Genomic DNA, 17,027 nt, shown 5'->3' on the forward strand with positions numbered 1-17,027 from the left:
AGCTTCAACATTACATGATATTTCTTTCAATACATGCATACTTATTTCAGTAAAATACACCAGTTTGGGTTTTCAATGGTCTTAAGCAAGTCAGACAGACAGTGTGTGATTCAGCTAGAGGCACCTGTTTCTCATGGGGATCTCATGAAAATCTGAGCTATAACGTAGACCCCAACAGTTGCACACAATTGTCACTCACCATTTTTATGAATCCATTTATCAAAGCTGCTAACATTCTTTTCTCATCCTCAAGTGTTAGTGCACTATAAAAGAAAATTTATATGGTAAATTTTAGAATACTGCTTATTTATTATCTGTAAAGGTTCAAATGATACATACTAATTTATACAACATTACATCCATATAAAATATTTATGGCACACTAAGACCACCAAGCTTGTAATTCTAGTTATGAAGCAATAAAACTAATTTTAATATGAGTATATCACCAAGTCAACCATGCAAACTAAATTCCAAATTTAAAAAAAAGGTAAAAATTGCTAAGAGAGTCTTTAGATTTTACAGAAACTCAGACTTCGGCAGGAGAAGGAAGCTAAGCTAATATTCTTTACTGCAGCAAGCAAGTGGCTTTAGTCTTGTGTTACAACATGAGAACATGAGTAGGAACTAATTATAAAAACCTAAAGAAATTAGTAAATCTTTTCTTAGAAAAAAAGTTATCCTATTTAAGGGTAAAAACTTTAAAAATACACTTTAAATAGTATATGTAGTAGTTAATGTATTTATTTTATAAAAAACATTAGGTTATTTTGGGGTTTTTTTTGTTTGTTTGGGGTTTTTTTGGTTTAATTAACCCTGACACAATTTAAAAAATAATTAACATTACCTTATTACAGTGCTCCCCTTTTGATGTTTTAGTAAGAACTGATGTGTAAAAAGAGTTTCAAGATTACCACAGATACCTATTCTATAGCAACAGTCCAAATCTGATTTGAAACAAATTTACATCACATGAAAATCCACTAAGTCAAACCTGTTTCACTGAAAATGGATGAACAAAAAGTTAAATTACAATTAACTAATACAATTTAATCCTTTTACTATTATATACTTGGCTCCAGCTTTGACCTTTAGTGTATCAGTTACCAATTTCCTAGCTCAGACACCAGATGGGAAGAGAACAATAGTTATATTATACAAACTCAGTAAAGGAGGAAAGAAAATCTCAGCATGATTAGCTCATTAGTGCATCGCCAATCAAGAGAGTCAACTGATGGGCTCTGAAAGGCTCAGAAGACTTGTAATGAGATCTCTGGGTCAGTTATAGGTTTCCAGTTCAATTCTGAATCAGACCCCTACCAGTCTAAAGGCTGTTATCCTCCAACAGCTGTTACAGGGGTCAGCAAACCCTACACAATGGGTTGGGACTTTTCTGAACGAGGATGTAAAAATAGATGCAGGAGTTACTTTAAGATAGTTAGAATTTATGATGATTTTCCAATAAGACATGACAGAACAGAACCAAGCTAATGATGTACGCTATCTTACCTGAGCTAAAAGAACAGCCAGTTTAAGGGATTTTAAGGACCCCAGTAAACTATCAAATTGTTTTGGCAAAATGTCAGAGGAAACACCGAATATGGATTGCCATTAACTGCTTGATTTTTTTTAATAAGCTGTTTTATTCAATACATTGTTCTATTTAAAGGTTGAAGTGGCTTTTAGTGCAACATACAGCCAAATAAGGTGCTCTAACCCAAAATAAACCTAGCTGGTATAAATTGGAATTACACGCCAAATCTGGCTTCTTTATTGGCAATAAATCTTACATTCATGGCATATCAAGGGTGAGAAAGTTACAAGCTCTTTTACAGCATCTGCCATACTAAGAGACTCTGGGCTCACAGTGCCAAAAGAAACAGCAACCTCACAATTCTACTCAACCCAAACCAGAAGAAAAAAAAACAGGTTTTTGCTCTTAAGATCTAAAATTTGCAGCATTGTGATTCTGGCTTTATTTTCAATCAGACAGATTTCTGTGTGATTTTTGTAAGTTACCTACAAATCACAACTGTTTCCCACATTGCACACTGCTATTCAGTGAGGGTACAACAGGGCACCCAGGATCCCTAACAAACTGGGCACTCAAAGTCAAGGGGATAAGAGAGAGGAGGATTTAGGGGAGAGACATAGATGGTTCAAAAGCTTCTCCTCTGTTCTAGCTTCCCCTACTCATGTTCCTAGAGATCTTCAGGTGTCCTTTTAAAGATTTCACACCCCTCTGTAACAGCTGGAAAAAGTGGCCCAAAAAAAAGTTATAATTGAGTATGGCAACCTGTGCTTTAATAACTACATATTGACTTAAATCTCAAAACTAGTTTATTATTCACTATAACTCAAAGATTACATTTGTTTCACTCTCAAAAATATTTTTAAGAGATTGGATTGTTTAGTGTCTCTGCTTCACACTAGAAAACTCTACAAAACCGTTGCTACTTTCCTTTTAAAATTCTGCTTCAGTATTCAAAATAAAGCAGTAATTAAAAAGCAAATGATATGTGCTGCCACTTCACTGCACAGCTCTTCCCTCACCACTAATTGGATTCATGTCTTAATCCACCACGAAACAAACAGCCTCAGAAATGTGAAACTGTACACCAAGCAGCCAAACTCTGCATAAACGATATTTATTAGTATGAGTAAAATTAATCTTACTTTACAGAATCATGCATCGTCTTGCAGATATGTAGAAGAGCATTGAGTATAACAGGATCCTTTGTAGACTCCTGCTGATGCCTACAAATTGTTTTAGAAAAAGTGATGAGAAATCCTGCTCCGTCAAAATGAGAAACAATGAATAGAATAACATTGATGTGACCCATAATTCCAATCATCAGCATTGTATGACACTACAGAAGCTTTATATTCATTTTTTTAACCAACAGAACTCCAAAGACCACATGGTTAATAGACGTACAATTCCAACAAATGCCAGTCAAGAAATATTATCATAATGCATGGAGCTTTACTGCCAAGCCACAGAATCTGACTCCTTAAGGGACACAGCAAGCTAAACATGTGATACATTGAGGCAATCTAAGAACATCAGAACAAAGCAATCCTATATCTAACAAGAAGTCATATAGTTTCTCAGCTACTGAGGGACACACGGGAAGGATGAATGTCATGTTTAGGTACAGAGGCACATATGCAGTGGAGCACCACTAAGGTGATTAAAGGGCTGCAGCATCTCTCATATGAGCAAAGGCCAAGAGAGCTGGGACTGCTCAGCCTAGAGAAGAGAAGGCTGGGAACGGCTTAGCAGTATATATAAATACCTGAAGGGAAGGTGAGAAAGAAAAAATGTTTCAAGGAACCTGTTAATTATTTGAAAAGGACTGTTTGACTTTTACAATATTTGAAGATGAAGCCTCATCTTCTAAGTTTATTTTCAACTGTGAAAATACCCATTTTTCTATATAATGGAGCTCGTAACAAAAGACTGTCTCTCTTCCTCCATTATACCAAGGTAACAGTTCTGTGCTGTCACATCATCTGGAATACAAACTAAATTTCATAAACCAGCTAAGGCAACATAAATTTAAAAAAGCTCAGAGAACAACTATGCTGTTAGTCCACAGCAAGTCAGCATCAATATGATTACTTCAATTCCAGTTTTCTTTCACAAAATTGACACATTTTCATTTTTTTTCCCTATAGCTTGGAACACCTTCACAAGCTAAGTGGCCTATATACTGACTCATTTTCCCTAGCAATCTTTCAACACATTCCCCAGACCCTCCAGACCGCATTTAATCTCAATATTCTCCACTTACTTAATAAAAGATTCCATAATGCACTTGCAAACCTCCACTCTCACACTTTCCTTCTGGAACATATCCAGAAATGGCAGGAATTTCTCCTGAAATTACAAATACATAAACAAGTAACATTAGGTATTTTACTAACAACACACTAAAACAATAAATATTTTGAATAAGTTTTATAATCATAGCTGGTTTAAAGTTATTTTAAGCTTTTTGAAGACAGTAATTCATCTTGAAGGATGAAAGAGTGGAACAAACAGAAAAGCACCGATGGCTGAAAGGTGTATCAATTTACTGATTGCAGAGATCCAGAATAAAACACACAACACAGAACTGTTTGAAACAAATGTTGCAAATTTTTTAAAAGCAATCATATGCTTGAAACAGCTCAAGATCATGAAAAATTCAGACATCTATGTGAACCAAAGGTAGGATATTAGAACCAATGAAAACAGGCCATATGCCAGCAACCATTTCGCATGTATCCAGGGCAACTTATGAAGATCCAAAACATTCAAATTTTCTTCAAAAATAAGGGTTTAAGTTGTTAAGATACTGATATACTTAGCTTTTGTATCATCTCAAGAATATAGCAAGGCTAAGTTTTTCAGAATTATCTGAGCAATTTGTGAACAAGACTTGACTCCAAACCCACAAACTCAGTCTTGAATTTAACTCTTCAACTGGTTTTGGTACTTTGACATCTGTTGTCTTTGTTCCTCTTTCCCTACTTCATACACAGCCTCTGACCTCTCTAAGTTTCATTTTGTTTCAATGCCAAACTTAAGCCCTATGACAGAGCATGTTAAGTATATATAACATAGAAACAGCTATCAGCAATTACATGAGCACACACATGCAAAAAAACCTTATTTTATCTTTCGCTGATTGTCACTTATGCCATACTAACAAACAAACTTAGAGAATCTAACAGCCTAAGGAAAGAAAAGTATAGAAAATTGGAATTAGAATAATGAATATTTAAGTAGTAAGCAGCAGAGAGCTTCCAAAACGTTTCTCTGCTTACCTACTTGATAATAAGTTCTCTCACTATGTGAGCTTACAAACAATCTAAATATCCAAGTCAGGTAAATTCTCTTGCAGAAACAGTGTAAAACAGTTCTTCTTAAAAATGTATTAAACAGAGCATCACTTACCACTGAAAAAAGCAGGGAGAAGTCATAGATATAGGTAATAACTTTCTGAATAATTGACTGCAGCTAAAGTGAAGAAAAAAAAAGAAAAAGGGGGAAAATGATTGTAATACCAGTCAAATTAAAACTACACACACCAGAGATTATTCTTTTCTAGTTATTCATAGAAAACTGGAAGACACTTCAAGCACTCAATGTGATTTCTTTCCCCAAAGCAGGATCAACTACAGCTAAGCTGTTCCTAACAGATGTTTTTCCAACATCTCTTCAGAACTCACATGAACAGAGGCTGACCAGCCTGCCCAGGCATTATTTGTTCTTTACTTTTTACAGTTAGGCAGATTTTTCCAATTTATAGTCTGCATGCCCTCCAGCTCTCTAGACTTTAAAAGAACCCAAATAAACAAACAAACAAAAAGTAAACTAGTTTGTTAAATCTTCTTTTGTAGGCACTTTATCTACCCTCTAAGTAACCACAAAAACCTTCTTCTAGAACCTCTTCAACTAATTCATATCTCACCTACCACCTCAAGAACTGAACACGATAATTCACCAAAGTCTTGACAATGCCAAGCAGAGATGGATTATTTTATGGTTTCCTTTTGTTTAAACAGTTTCCCATGATTGCTAATTTTCTTCAGCAGAACACCACTGTTGATGTAGGAGTTAACTATTGCTGCTTCTAAATACATAAATCATTCTGGTTTAGCATTTCTCTCAACTGAAAGATTGATGCACAGGGAAAAAAGAACAAATCATAGCATTACACTGTTCCAAAAGGCTTCCCAAATTATAGCCAGTGCTTAAAAATAATTATTTTGTGGTAAGAGATGTAAGTAATGTTTAAGAATTAGTTTCACCTAAGAAAATGCACATCAGATTTTTACAGATTTGGCAAAATAAATTCTTTACCTGTGGGTAAGCATCTTCAAATGCTCGATCAGGAGTCATGTGTTTGATAACATCAGCCAAAACTGTATTGACCTCTCGCTTCTGTGTAGTGAAAAATGAGATTACAAAATACAGTAATGAAATCAGCACATATATTGAGTCACTGAAAACCAATTGAATAATTTACTTCCATTTGCAAAAGCATCAGCTTTCTACAGAGTTCTAGTTAAGCCAGGAACTTTAGCCATAGCTCCAGTAAATCCTTACTTAAACTGGTCCATCTGCCACTAAAATAAAAGGATAAGAAATATGCAGTGCTGGGGAGTGGTGAAGACCCCTCCAAAGTTGCATCTTTTTCCCTATTCATCTTTCATGAAAGGAAATGTATTTTTTCACTCACTACTGAAGTCCTACATATATTGACTAGCAATAGGTTTCCCATTTTTAATACCAAACTGCTAATACAGCCATTTAGCCTGTATTAGAAAACCTTCAAAGGAAACAGTAATTTTCACATACCGTAAAATGTCTGCATGTATACTCCACCCACACTTCAGCACAGTTGATATAATCCTAGAAATACATGTGTCTTATTATTACCAATATTTACAGGGGGTTATGAGAAATACACTTGCAAAAATTACACTTAAAAGAATTAACTCCTGAGGTATGATTCACGCAGACCTAAAGATCTAGCGCTAATGACAAACCTCAAAAGTTGCTTATGTAGAATTATGTTATGTGGAATTAAGTTATACTGCAGTAGAGATCAGAAAAGTAAGGATCATATGAAGATATTACCAGGTATCATATTTTTTGGCAACTGTGTGTATAAAAAAGGTAAACCATGTCATGCTAAGTATATCCTTACTGAACAACTGGCTACAATTTTGCCCTGAACACAGAATCAATCGTGAATCAGAATGGACAAGAACTCACCTGTGGGTTTTTCAGCTTTGTTATAACCTTCCAGGCTTCATTTAGTATTTGAAGGCGATCGTTTTCAGGAGGATCAGCCAATGCCAAGTTTAATCCCAAGGAGCGAAAGAGGAGATGCTGGAAGTTAATGAGAAATGTTAAATTAAAAGGAGAAGATGCATGTCTGTCCAACACTGCTCTAGCAGGTATGCTGTGCAGAAAGATTTTCTGGATCAAACTACCTTTTATTTAAATGATGTGCAAATTACACAGGCAACTGAGAGCATGAAGAACTCTATCAGACAACGAACAGGAATTGTTATGAATTACATACAAAAAGTTACCTTTGGGAATCCAGATTCATCACATTCCTTAATCATGCCAATGAAGTCCATAGATCTTGCAGCAATAAACTCTGCTCTGAATGCTGACATTACTGAATTCAACAGCAAAGCACTACAATGAACATAACACAAATCAATACACCTCAACACCAGCTAAAATTCTGTTGTCGCTTCATTTACATTAATCTGAACTTCTTAGACTAAAAACTGTCCAACAACTATTCTAAATTTAAAAAAAGGGGATAAGGAAGAAAAAACACCCACAAATCAAGCTGGCACTGATGCGGATTAATAGTGCATAAGCAAAACAAGAAAACATTAAGCCTATGGAAGGATAACCCAGCCCGTAGAATACTTGTTCCACACAGGTTTTTTTTTTAAGCCATCATTTTACCAAAAGTTTACTAGAAAGATCAAATAAACCAGGAGTAGCTGACACATTTAGAAACTTACTCTCTCATTTTAACTACAGTTCAGAGTATACTTTGGCAGGGCAAATCTCTATTGCAGTTTTCCTCACTGAATTAAAATATACATGCATTATAAAAGTCAGATTCCTAGCGGCTGCATTGTTAGGATTAAAATAAATCCAGTCATTATCATATAACCAGCAATTACATATTTAGACATCTATGATTAATCATTCAGACCCATATTTGCATTACTGTCAAGCCAAAGTTACCAATGGATGAGTGAACTCATTGCATTACTGGAAAACCCAGTTTACTGGTACTATTATACAAACATAAGAAATAAAATCTAGTATCATTCAAAAGGCAATTCCTTTGGGCAAACTCAGCCATGAGTTAGCACAGAAGCATCTCATAAAATGCTGTGTCCTTCAGTAGTCTGAAATAGACAGCTTGAATACAGAGCAGTTTACCTTGAGGGAAATTCTATGGAGCACTTAAAACAGCTCAGCATCCTCTGTGTTTCTGACCGAGCACTAGCGGTCCCATCGCAATTTGACTGGAATGTGCATTTTATCATTAGACAAGTACTTCCAGTTCACTAGGTATATGCTTTGCAATACAGGGAAGCAGGCTGTCACTTTTCACTTAGATGGTAGTTCATGGAACATACTGAGATTATTTAAAGATTTATATACTGATGCCTCATGCTTTGTAATATTTTGACAGCCATGAGAAGACATAAAAACACAGAACTCCACTTTAAAAGCAAACAACCGTGCTTTATATATCATCTAAACCAGATTATTCAACTTCCCCATAAAAAAAGACATGTCCCAAAAACATTTCTTTAAAAAAAAAAAATCCTCATTATACTCAACATTTTGTCCTCCTTCAAAGAACAAACAGGCACAAAGTGGAAGCACCTAGCCCATCTTTACAACAAGAAATGCTAAAAGGTGATTTAAAAATAAGTTCCACAAAATAAATCAACACCTGTACAAAATAATTAATAGAGCAGAGCACATTAATTATTTTTACCCATATTATACACTCTGATACAACAGCATCTTCACACCACATTTTTAAAAATCACACTTTCCCCACAATCCTTAGCTCAGTCACAGAATGCTAATGCTGGCATTCCTCATCTAAGCGATTAACATATTTTAGTTCCTCGGCCATTGCAGAATTGGACTGTGCAAAGCACATCAGAAAAAAAATAGGCAGCTGAAAACTTTCACAGAACTCAGCCTACCTAATCAAATAAAATGAACTGAGATTAGCTCATCAGCAGGCCAAATTGCATTCACATAGCTCAGAAAGCACATCCAAAACTTTCAGACCATCTGCCTGAACTGCTCACTGAAGGTGATTAGCCTGTTCACAGAATTCTAGGAGACATTTGGGATACTAATTTTAATGTTGAAAAAAGCAGTCGTCTAAATATTACCATCTTCCAAAGGTGTCAGCTGCTTTACAACTTCCCTTGCAAAATGCATGCATGGGCTGGCTGTAGCCAGGGGAGGCAAGGGGGAAGAAAGGGGAGGAAAACAGAAAAATGAAGCACAACCAGAAATCAGAGACATGGCTGATGGAGAACACATTACATGTCCTAAACTTTGGCTTAGGAGCAACCAAGTTAAATTAATTAACTTTTGCTCTACAAGTAACCTACCATATTTTAGAATTCATCTCTGGAAAAAATACATGTTCACAGTGATGATTTAGCAAGTTCTGGGAGAACAAAAGCTATACTATGCATCCAAGGGTTTTCAAAAGGAAAAGAATTTTATATTACAGGGAGTCACAGGTATTCATTACAGACTCATGTCTTCTACATTGTGCAATACTTACTTGTTCCCCAATTTTTTGCATCTCTCCATCATCTCAGTAAGCAGAACCTGGAAGAATTATTTATTAAATTTAGTGAGTAGAGACTCTGCAAATAAATTCAGCTTTAATTACTGTAGTGAAGTCTACTAAAAGCTGTTTTAATTACCTGCCCAATACATTCCAATAATCCTGTCTTATCCTGTATTTACAACGCAAGAAAACAATGGTGTAGTACAACATAAAACACACCTACTGGAATAGGTACAGTGGCATTTTAATCAAAAGCACCATTTTATGGAAGTCAAATTTGCACTCCTTCAGCCATATCATTTCTCAAAGTAATTGCTATTTGCCAGCCAGGTCAATTATCTCTGGCAGGAGAGGTGAAGATTACCAAATCTCCGCCACAGAATGCAGAGCAGACTGAGGCTAAAATAGCCTGTGGACTATGTTAAGCAATTACAAAGCTACAGTCTACACAAATCATTTTTATATCTGTATGACAGAAGAAACTAATGAATTCAGGAAATAAAGATTAAACTAGTTAAAGGACAGCAAGAAACAAACAGGAATACTGCCTATGAATTTACAGTGCTCTAACTTGAGCTTTATGAAAATGAACATTCTTCCTGTATAGAAGACAGAAACAGACAGTTGTATCTAAGCTCTTTATACTCGCTTTCACACTCATGTAAGTACTGACTGAGGGGTTTTTTTAACAGACAAAATTAACTCTTCACTTTAGTTAACACTTTCTTTAGTATCAAGCATTACCACGCTTACTTACTTCAGGAGCACGGTATGCAATACACTGCAAAATCCAGTCTATAGCAGGAGAGTAGAGAGTCAAATACAAAGGAATCTCCACACATTGTACTACCAGCTGATTCTGAACTGTATCCCCATGAATCTGTTGAAATAAAAGACAAAAACATGTTGCTGTGAAAAGGTATTTAATAGGAGCTATGATAAACTGGCCAAAGTTTGTGTATGAATGGAAATGACAACAGACAAGATCACAAAGATACACAGATATTCTGAAGCACTCCTTGCATGGTGCCGAAAAAAATATCAAGCTCATAACACGCTGAATAGAGCGGTTTCAACTTATCAGAATGTTTGTAAAATTTCCCATACTATATCTGGGTACAGGCACTTTCCTAAATCTAAATTTAAGAACTTCAAAGATTTTAAAAAAGTATGCAGTAGTTTGGTAAAGGAGTGTATTTATGTGATTTTGTAAATAAAACCCCTATTTGCTTACTTGTTTAAATGTTAGAAGAAAGTCAAAGAAATTTTTGTTAAGGCTTTCTTTGAGTTGTGGTGCCACTTCCATCCCAACCTGTATTAAAAGAGAGAGACAGATATTTATCTGCATCCATCACCTACTCTTCTCCTTCAACTGTAAGACAAAAATGAATTTTCTGGAGGAATACACCTAGTCACACATATCAAATCAACAAACAGCACCAAATCACATGCTTTTGACTGATTATTTCCTTGCTTACTATTATAGTCATGTCCACTAATAACTACCCTGAAGTAGTTACAGCCGTGTTTAAAACACAGTTCTAACACCAGCTCCAAGTATCTGTAAGGAGTGAAGAAATCAATGTCTACCTCAGTGCTGCACTGCAACAGCCTATATTCATTGTATGCAGAACGCCTGCAGTGAAGAACGTTTAACAAGTCAGTCAAAGTTTGGAAATTGCTTAAAATCATGTGTATTTATTCCATGGACAGTATGAAGCAAGGATCCCAAAGGAAAATATGAATGTATAGACAGATATAGATAAAATATTGATAAATAATACAAGGCGATGCACAAACACAAGGCCTGTGTGGTAAAGCTGAAACTGCAAAGAAAACTAATCCATACAGGACTGTTTTCAATAGCAGATTTAAAAAAAAAAAAAAAAAAAGTGGCATATTATTAAAGAGAAAGATACAGAAGTGAATAAGAAGTTAGTGACAGATCAGGCTTAAAACAACACAAACCAACCAACCCACCTCAACAGCTTAAGGCTCCCCTCTTCAAACCAACCCAGGGGTCTGAGTTTTTGGGATCCCTGAGCATATCGCAAGTCTAGCTGACTTCATCACAAAGCAGGGGTATCCTGCACAGACCCAAGCCAGTGATCTATCACTTTCCTTTATATATCATTTCCTTTCAAACCATGGGGCTAAAGAGAAATACATCACCTTGCTGTGTAAAGATCTGGTTCTTTGATTGCATGCCAGTGTTTATTTCCACATTTTACTACACTGTGGCTTTAGACATCATTTATATCAATACTACAGGTTTCCTATTCCAGAATTTATATTTTTTTAAAAATCCATTTTCATTATCTTCATTCTGAAAGCATTAATATAGTGTCAGTAGCTGGAATACAGAAGATTAAATGCTTCGCATGCCAATAAGTTTTCTTATTTTAAATAAAAGTCAGGATTTTTATTCCAAGAAAATTTTCACTATTTATTTTGTATGACCATCTTTGTCAACAAAAGGGAGCATGGTAAGCTCTTCCTTACTACATAACTGCAATTACTATTGCTAGATTATTAGTCCTAACTGCTCTACCACTATGCATCTCTTTTAGTCGTATAATAGCAGTAAAAGGTGGATTGTGCATACAAACTAAAAAAACCTTCAGAAACCTTGCACTATGTAGTAGGAATGTTTAGGCTATGACAAAAATGCAGGCAATTACTGTATTTCAGGATTCAAATAAACTAAGCAGCTCATCTATCAGCATAAACCAGAGCTTAGCAATTACTTGCAGATGCAGGAATTCATATGGACACCCCTGACTAGTATACCAAAAGCATACTGGACAGTTTATTCAAACATAACAGATATATCAGCACTGAACAAACTCATTGCATTTCATAATGGCAGCTGATTTCATGCAAGTATTACTGATTAGCAGCCCTACCATTTTCCAATTATAGTCGAGATCTTTGCCACTACTTCAAAAACGTATTTCACAAATATTTTTCCACTATTGTTGACTTTTTGAATCATTTTAGGGTCTCTTCTTGGTTAAGTTTATCTTGGCTGAGCTGTTAAGGTAACTGCAGGAGTAGTTGAGGATAAGAACATTGCCACACTGCGCAGTCAGACAAAAATCCACTGTGTGAACACTTTCCCAAGTGGCTACTCTGCCAAGGAGCTTGCCAGCCCTCTGCCTGCCACATACACTCTAGCAGTAGAAGGAGGAAGACAAACATAGGGAAAGTGCATATATTAACTATGCAAAGCAGCGCCTAGCAATCAGACAACAGCATGTAGTCTCAAAGTCCAAACTCTCCTTCCACTTAGGTCCCTAACATTTTGCCCTACCTGAAGATGAAAAACTGGCATAAGCAGCACATAAAATTCTTTTTGCTTATTATAAATACCTAAAGAAAGACTCCCCATTATTAAAACAGAAGAGAAATATTTTTTTTGGTTTGTTAGAAGGAAGAGATAGGCTGCTGACTACTTCAGATAAAAACAGTAATTAAAAGAAATTTTCCTTTAGTGGCAGAGCTAGCCGCAGTAAATCTTTGATACAGATCTGAAGTGTTAAATGATAGCCTACCCTGCAAAGGTATGCTCTTGCATAGACTGCAACCAGTGGATCTCCAATTCCTCTAATCATAGACGTTAACCGTGGGAGACATTCCGAAATCCCCCTGTTAAGATTTTTCAGAAATGAAAAATAAGATTTAACAACCAATAACAGAATTATATCACCTACAGATATCTTCAGTAGCTGCCTTGAAGACTGACAACTGAGCATGAGTTATAGAAACACCTACCAAACCAGCAGCATATTAGCACAAAATTTTATTGCAGAAGTTTTATGTGTATAGTAACACATATTCTATATTAAAATTGCAGTTTTTGCCATTAGGAGTAGAGCAGATAGCCAGGTTGGATGCTTGGCTTGTAAAAGACAAGCACAACTAAAAAACTCCTCCTCCAGTTTGGAGGAACAGCAGAGCTATAGAAGGGCTGTAATTCAGCATGAAGAAAGCAGCCGCCTAAAGCAGAACTGGCAGAACTCCTTGTATGTCTCATTTTCCCACAGGTCCTTTTTGACAGAGCTGTACTAGTGCCTGGAGATGAGGCCCATCAATTCCAGTAAAAGAACTGCTTTTTAGGGATAATGAAGTTGTCACTATAGTAGCAATTTGGCTTACAATACTCATTTCAAAATATAACTGAAAAAGGACGATTACGTGTGAAAGAACATTTTCAGCTCAGCAACTGACACTGTTTGGCAACATATGAAGCTTATACCAAGACTTCAATAGATAATGGCTCATTGCTCCTAAATTGTTTCTCCAACTCTGTCTCTAGCAATACGACACATCAATATTTTCCTTTCAGTTTTCTATCCTGTCTTTTTGCCACACTCCTCATCTCAACAATCTTGCTTCCCCCTCCACCATCTGAAGTCACTGGTTTTTAATTTGCAAACTCCTGATGTCATAATTATATTTTAAAACTGCAAGCACTATTGCATTTCAAATTGTATCACAGTTCACCTTGAATTTTTCCATGGCATTCTCGCTAAAAACTCCAAAACCTCTCAGTACTGCTTCTTCCCAGATCTACTGAGATCGTATCCACCATTAATCACAAAACTTGCATGCTCTACTCTTTAAATTGGTTTATAAACCTGCCCAATTCACCTCCTTCCCATACTTAACATTTACTCTTACGTTTTGGATAGGAACTTATTGCACTTCAGTATTGCTGCTTCCACGTAACTAAAATGAAGCCAAGTTAAGGAACAAAACTAAGATGCATGTCATTTAAAAACACAAAAACTTATAAACTGAATACATATTGAATGAACTATTTCAAGGCCTTCTGTAATTAATCTCACTACACTTTGTTGATTTTTACAATTTATCTACAAGATTTTGAAACTTTGTTTCAAAAATTTTCACACATCAACTCTACTTTATCACTGCCACGCTGCTCCTAGCCAATAATTCAGCATTCATTCACTATGAAACATGACTCAAAATTAAACTCAAAACATACAGCCTGAAACAAAACAAAGTCAGTATAAACATCAGATTGCTGTGGGTTTTACTGAAACAAACATGTTCATTTTTGGAAAAGTCTATGAAAACCTGCAGACACTCTGAGAGTCTCATTTGACAAGGATACAATCTGGGAATGAGTTCTCTGATTGAAGCAATCTTGAAAAACCAGTTCAAGCAAGTTTCTTTGGCCGTATCGTTAACACACTCTGGAGAAAAATTATCTGGGGAAAAAAACAACCACCCAGACATAGTTACATTCTTTCTGGAAACAAGTTACTTTTCATTCTAGGTTTAAAATCGTATTCTCTTTCCTTTCCACAAGAAATTAGGTGCACCATAATAAACTAGGCAGTAGGTTTGCTTCTCAGCTACCTTGTGCAGCAGTAAGAGCCGAGGACACAGACAGCAAGAAGAAGTAATTAGAGCCTCCATCTTGCATTAAGTAAAATTTCAGAAGCTGAAGTCAAGCACTCAAAGCCAATCTCAGATCTGCTACTTAGAAACCTCACCTTTGCCTCCCCCCAAAAGCAGAAATTGTAAAAACAAAAAACAGGGAATCTATAACAAATACATGTACATAGATCTATAAGAAATGCATACATACAAAAGAGATTTAATCCCTCAAATTCTTTACTTGAAAAGGCTAATATAATTTTTTAAAACTACATTGCAAGAAGTAGAAAATATTAAACACTGACAGAACACTTGGTTTTGTACACTAAACATCTAATGCTGCAGCACAGTTCTCTCCTCAGGAGCTCTGGGACCATTTGTGTCAGCTGCCAGCAGGAATAAGCTGCCACCCTGGGCTGGAACAGATGGGTTAGGGGGACAGTGCTCTGGTCAGGTGGGCATGCAGTTGCATGGCTAACTGCCTCCTCTTTCTCTAGACTGCCTGGAACAGAAGGCAAGCATAGGCTTCTTGGGATCAACCCAGGTCTGAGGCAAGATGGTTGGGAAGGATGGGTCCCTCAGTGAAAAAGCTACACAAGCAGCTTCTGCTGTGAATGTCTGCTTACAAACTCCTTGTGAAACAGCTTTAATATACCAGTGCTCTCCCATCCCTGCCCCCAGAAGGTGAGAAGCTCCTGCTCCACAAGAAAGTTTCCAACTTCCAAGACTAGAGAAGCCGCATGCTTGATGCTGACTGAATACAGGAAGATGTTCTTTCTCATCTAGGACCCAGGAGTTCTCATCCAACTTTGTTTCACTTGGTTCCCACGGGACAAGTATGGAGGTCAGGTCTGAAATCCCCGGGGGTTCACACTGCCATGCACAGCAAGCCCAGCACACATTTTCCTTCTCCCTCCCACTTTTATAGCTGCTTGGGAAGTTCCCATCAGCAACGGGCCTGGCAGCTGTATAGCTGCAGCATGAGCTCAGCTCTCCAGAACGGAGGTAACTGTGCCCAGGAATCATGACACGCTACAGAAACTGTCTGCCTTCGTTAATGTTTATAAGAACAGTTTGTCAGATCCGCAACAGCCAAATTTATCTTAAATATTTTCTGTAAGTTTATTTCAAATTTAAATATTTGTTGGTTTCAAGCTTCTAGCTCAAATCCTACAGATTTAAGTGCAACCTAACGGTACTGTTGCCACGTCAACTACAGAGTAAGAATGTTTCATATTTCAAGGACATGCACTTAATACACTTCAAATTGCAAGGAAATGCCTGTATTTCCATGGAATGTTTCGGTCCCTTTCTAAAGAGGTTCTTCCACATACATTTGTACTGTAAATGTCAAATTAAGACTTTTACATTGTGTTGGAACATCAACTGAAAAAAATAGAAAGGGCCCAAGTTAGAAAGATTATGCTATCCTAGTAAACTGATCACTAACTCAATGACAGCCTGCTGCTGTCTTCCAAAATGCTTCCCTAATTAAAGCAAAACTATCAAGTTTCCAATGTAGCAACAAAAACATATATTTACCAAAACCTGAGACTCTCAGCTTTATTAAACTTGTACCATTAACTTTAAGCTATTAAAATGTAGTACTTTCAGAAAAGAGCATATTCTAAGAAAAAAAGCAAAAAAGAAGTCTTCCTTCATCTAATTTGGCCATTCATGTTTAATTCTCCCTCTACCTATGTATCATTCTTTGTGATTTCAAGTCTCGGGAAGACCCAGGTTATGTTTAGTAACATCAAAGCCACAAGCACATTTTATTATATCTTAGGTATATTCTTCACAGTTAAAATGTAAACTTGCATAAACACCGTGAATGGTGGAAGCTATAAGAAATGGACTTTATTAAAAACTGAAAATGACCCGATACAAATCAGAACTTTTTCCAGAGGAAATACAGTAGCATGGGTCCTGTTTAACCTTTCTCAAGTTAGTTCAGACATGTTTTTTTCCAGGACCACAGCAGATACAAATGCAAAGTTACCTGGCAAAGAGACACGATTGTCCACACACATTGACTGAATTCTTTCATACACTAGTTTACCTGTTTAAAAAAAAAAAAAAAATCATTCATAACAAACAAACTGTAAAACATAAAAATCTTAATACAAAGCTTCCTCCTCCAATATCAATTGAAATCAGCTGGAAAAAACTTCCTAGAACACTAACATTATGCTGCCCTCTAGTGAGGTTGAAATGTTAAGTCTGAATTTAGCACTTCACACACTA

At 36.3% G+C, this 17,027-nt stretch overlaps 1 protein-coding gene across 4 annotated transcripts in view; it reads right to left on the reverse strand.

The window, feature by feature from the left end:
- VPS35L (VPS35 endosomal protein sorting factor like) overlaps positions 1-17,027 on the reverse strand; it is a 56,366-nt gene that overhangs the window by 26,622 nt on the left and 12,717 nt on the right. For 2 of the 4 annotated variants that reach the window (XM_074840935.1, XM_074840936.1), the window contains exons 9-23: positions 16,783-16,842; positions 14,512-14,608; positions 14,055-14,102; positions 12,926-13,019; positions 10,606-10,683; positions 10,129-10,251; positions 9,363-9,409; positions 7,096-7,207; positions 6,773-6,889; positions 6,353-6,406; positions 5,855-5,935; positions 4,946-5,008; positions 3,798-3,883; positions 2,677-2,757; positions 200-263 (exon numbers count right to left, since the gene is read on the reverse strand). In XM_074840935.1, the coding sequence (XP_074697036.1) occupies positions 200-263; positions 2,677-2,757; positions 3,798-3,883; positions 4,946-5,008; positions 5,855-5,935; positions 6,353-6,406; positions 6,773-6,889; positions 7,096-7,207; positions 9,363-9,409; positions 10,129-10,251; positions 10,606-10,683; positions 12,926-13,019; positions 14,055-14,102; positions 14,512-14,608; positions 16,783-16,842 (1,205 nt within the window). Of the gene's footprint in view, positions 1-199; positions 264-2,676; positions 2,758-3,797; positions 3,884-4,945; positions 5,009-5,854; positions 5,936-6,352; positions 6,407-6,772; positions 6,890-7,095; positions 7,208-9,362; positions 9,410-10,128; positions 10,252-10,605; positions 10,684-12,925; positions 13,020-14,054; positions 14,103-14,511; positions 14,609-16,782; positions 16,843-17,027 lie in introns of those variants that run through there. The other 2 variants (XM_074840937.1, XM_074840938.1) reach the window with 2 other exon arrangements.

This window comes from Strix aluco, chromosome 15 (assembly GCF_031877795.1).
Source record: "Strix aluco isolate bStrAlu1 chromosome 15, bStrAlu1.hap1, whole genome shotgun sequence".
Classification (NCBI taxonomy): Eukaryota; Metazoa; Chordata; class Aves; order Strigiformes; family Strigidae; genus Strix; species Strix aluco.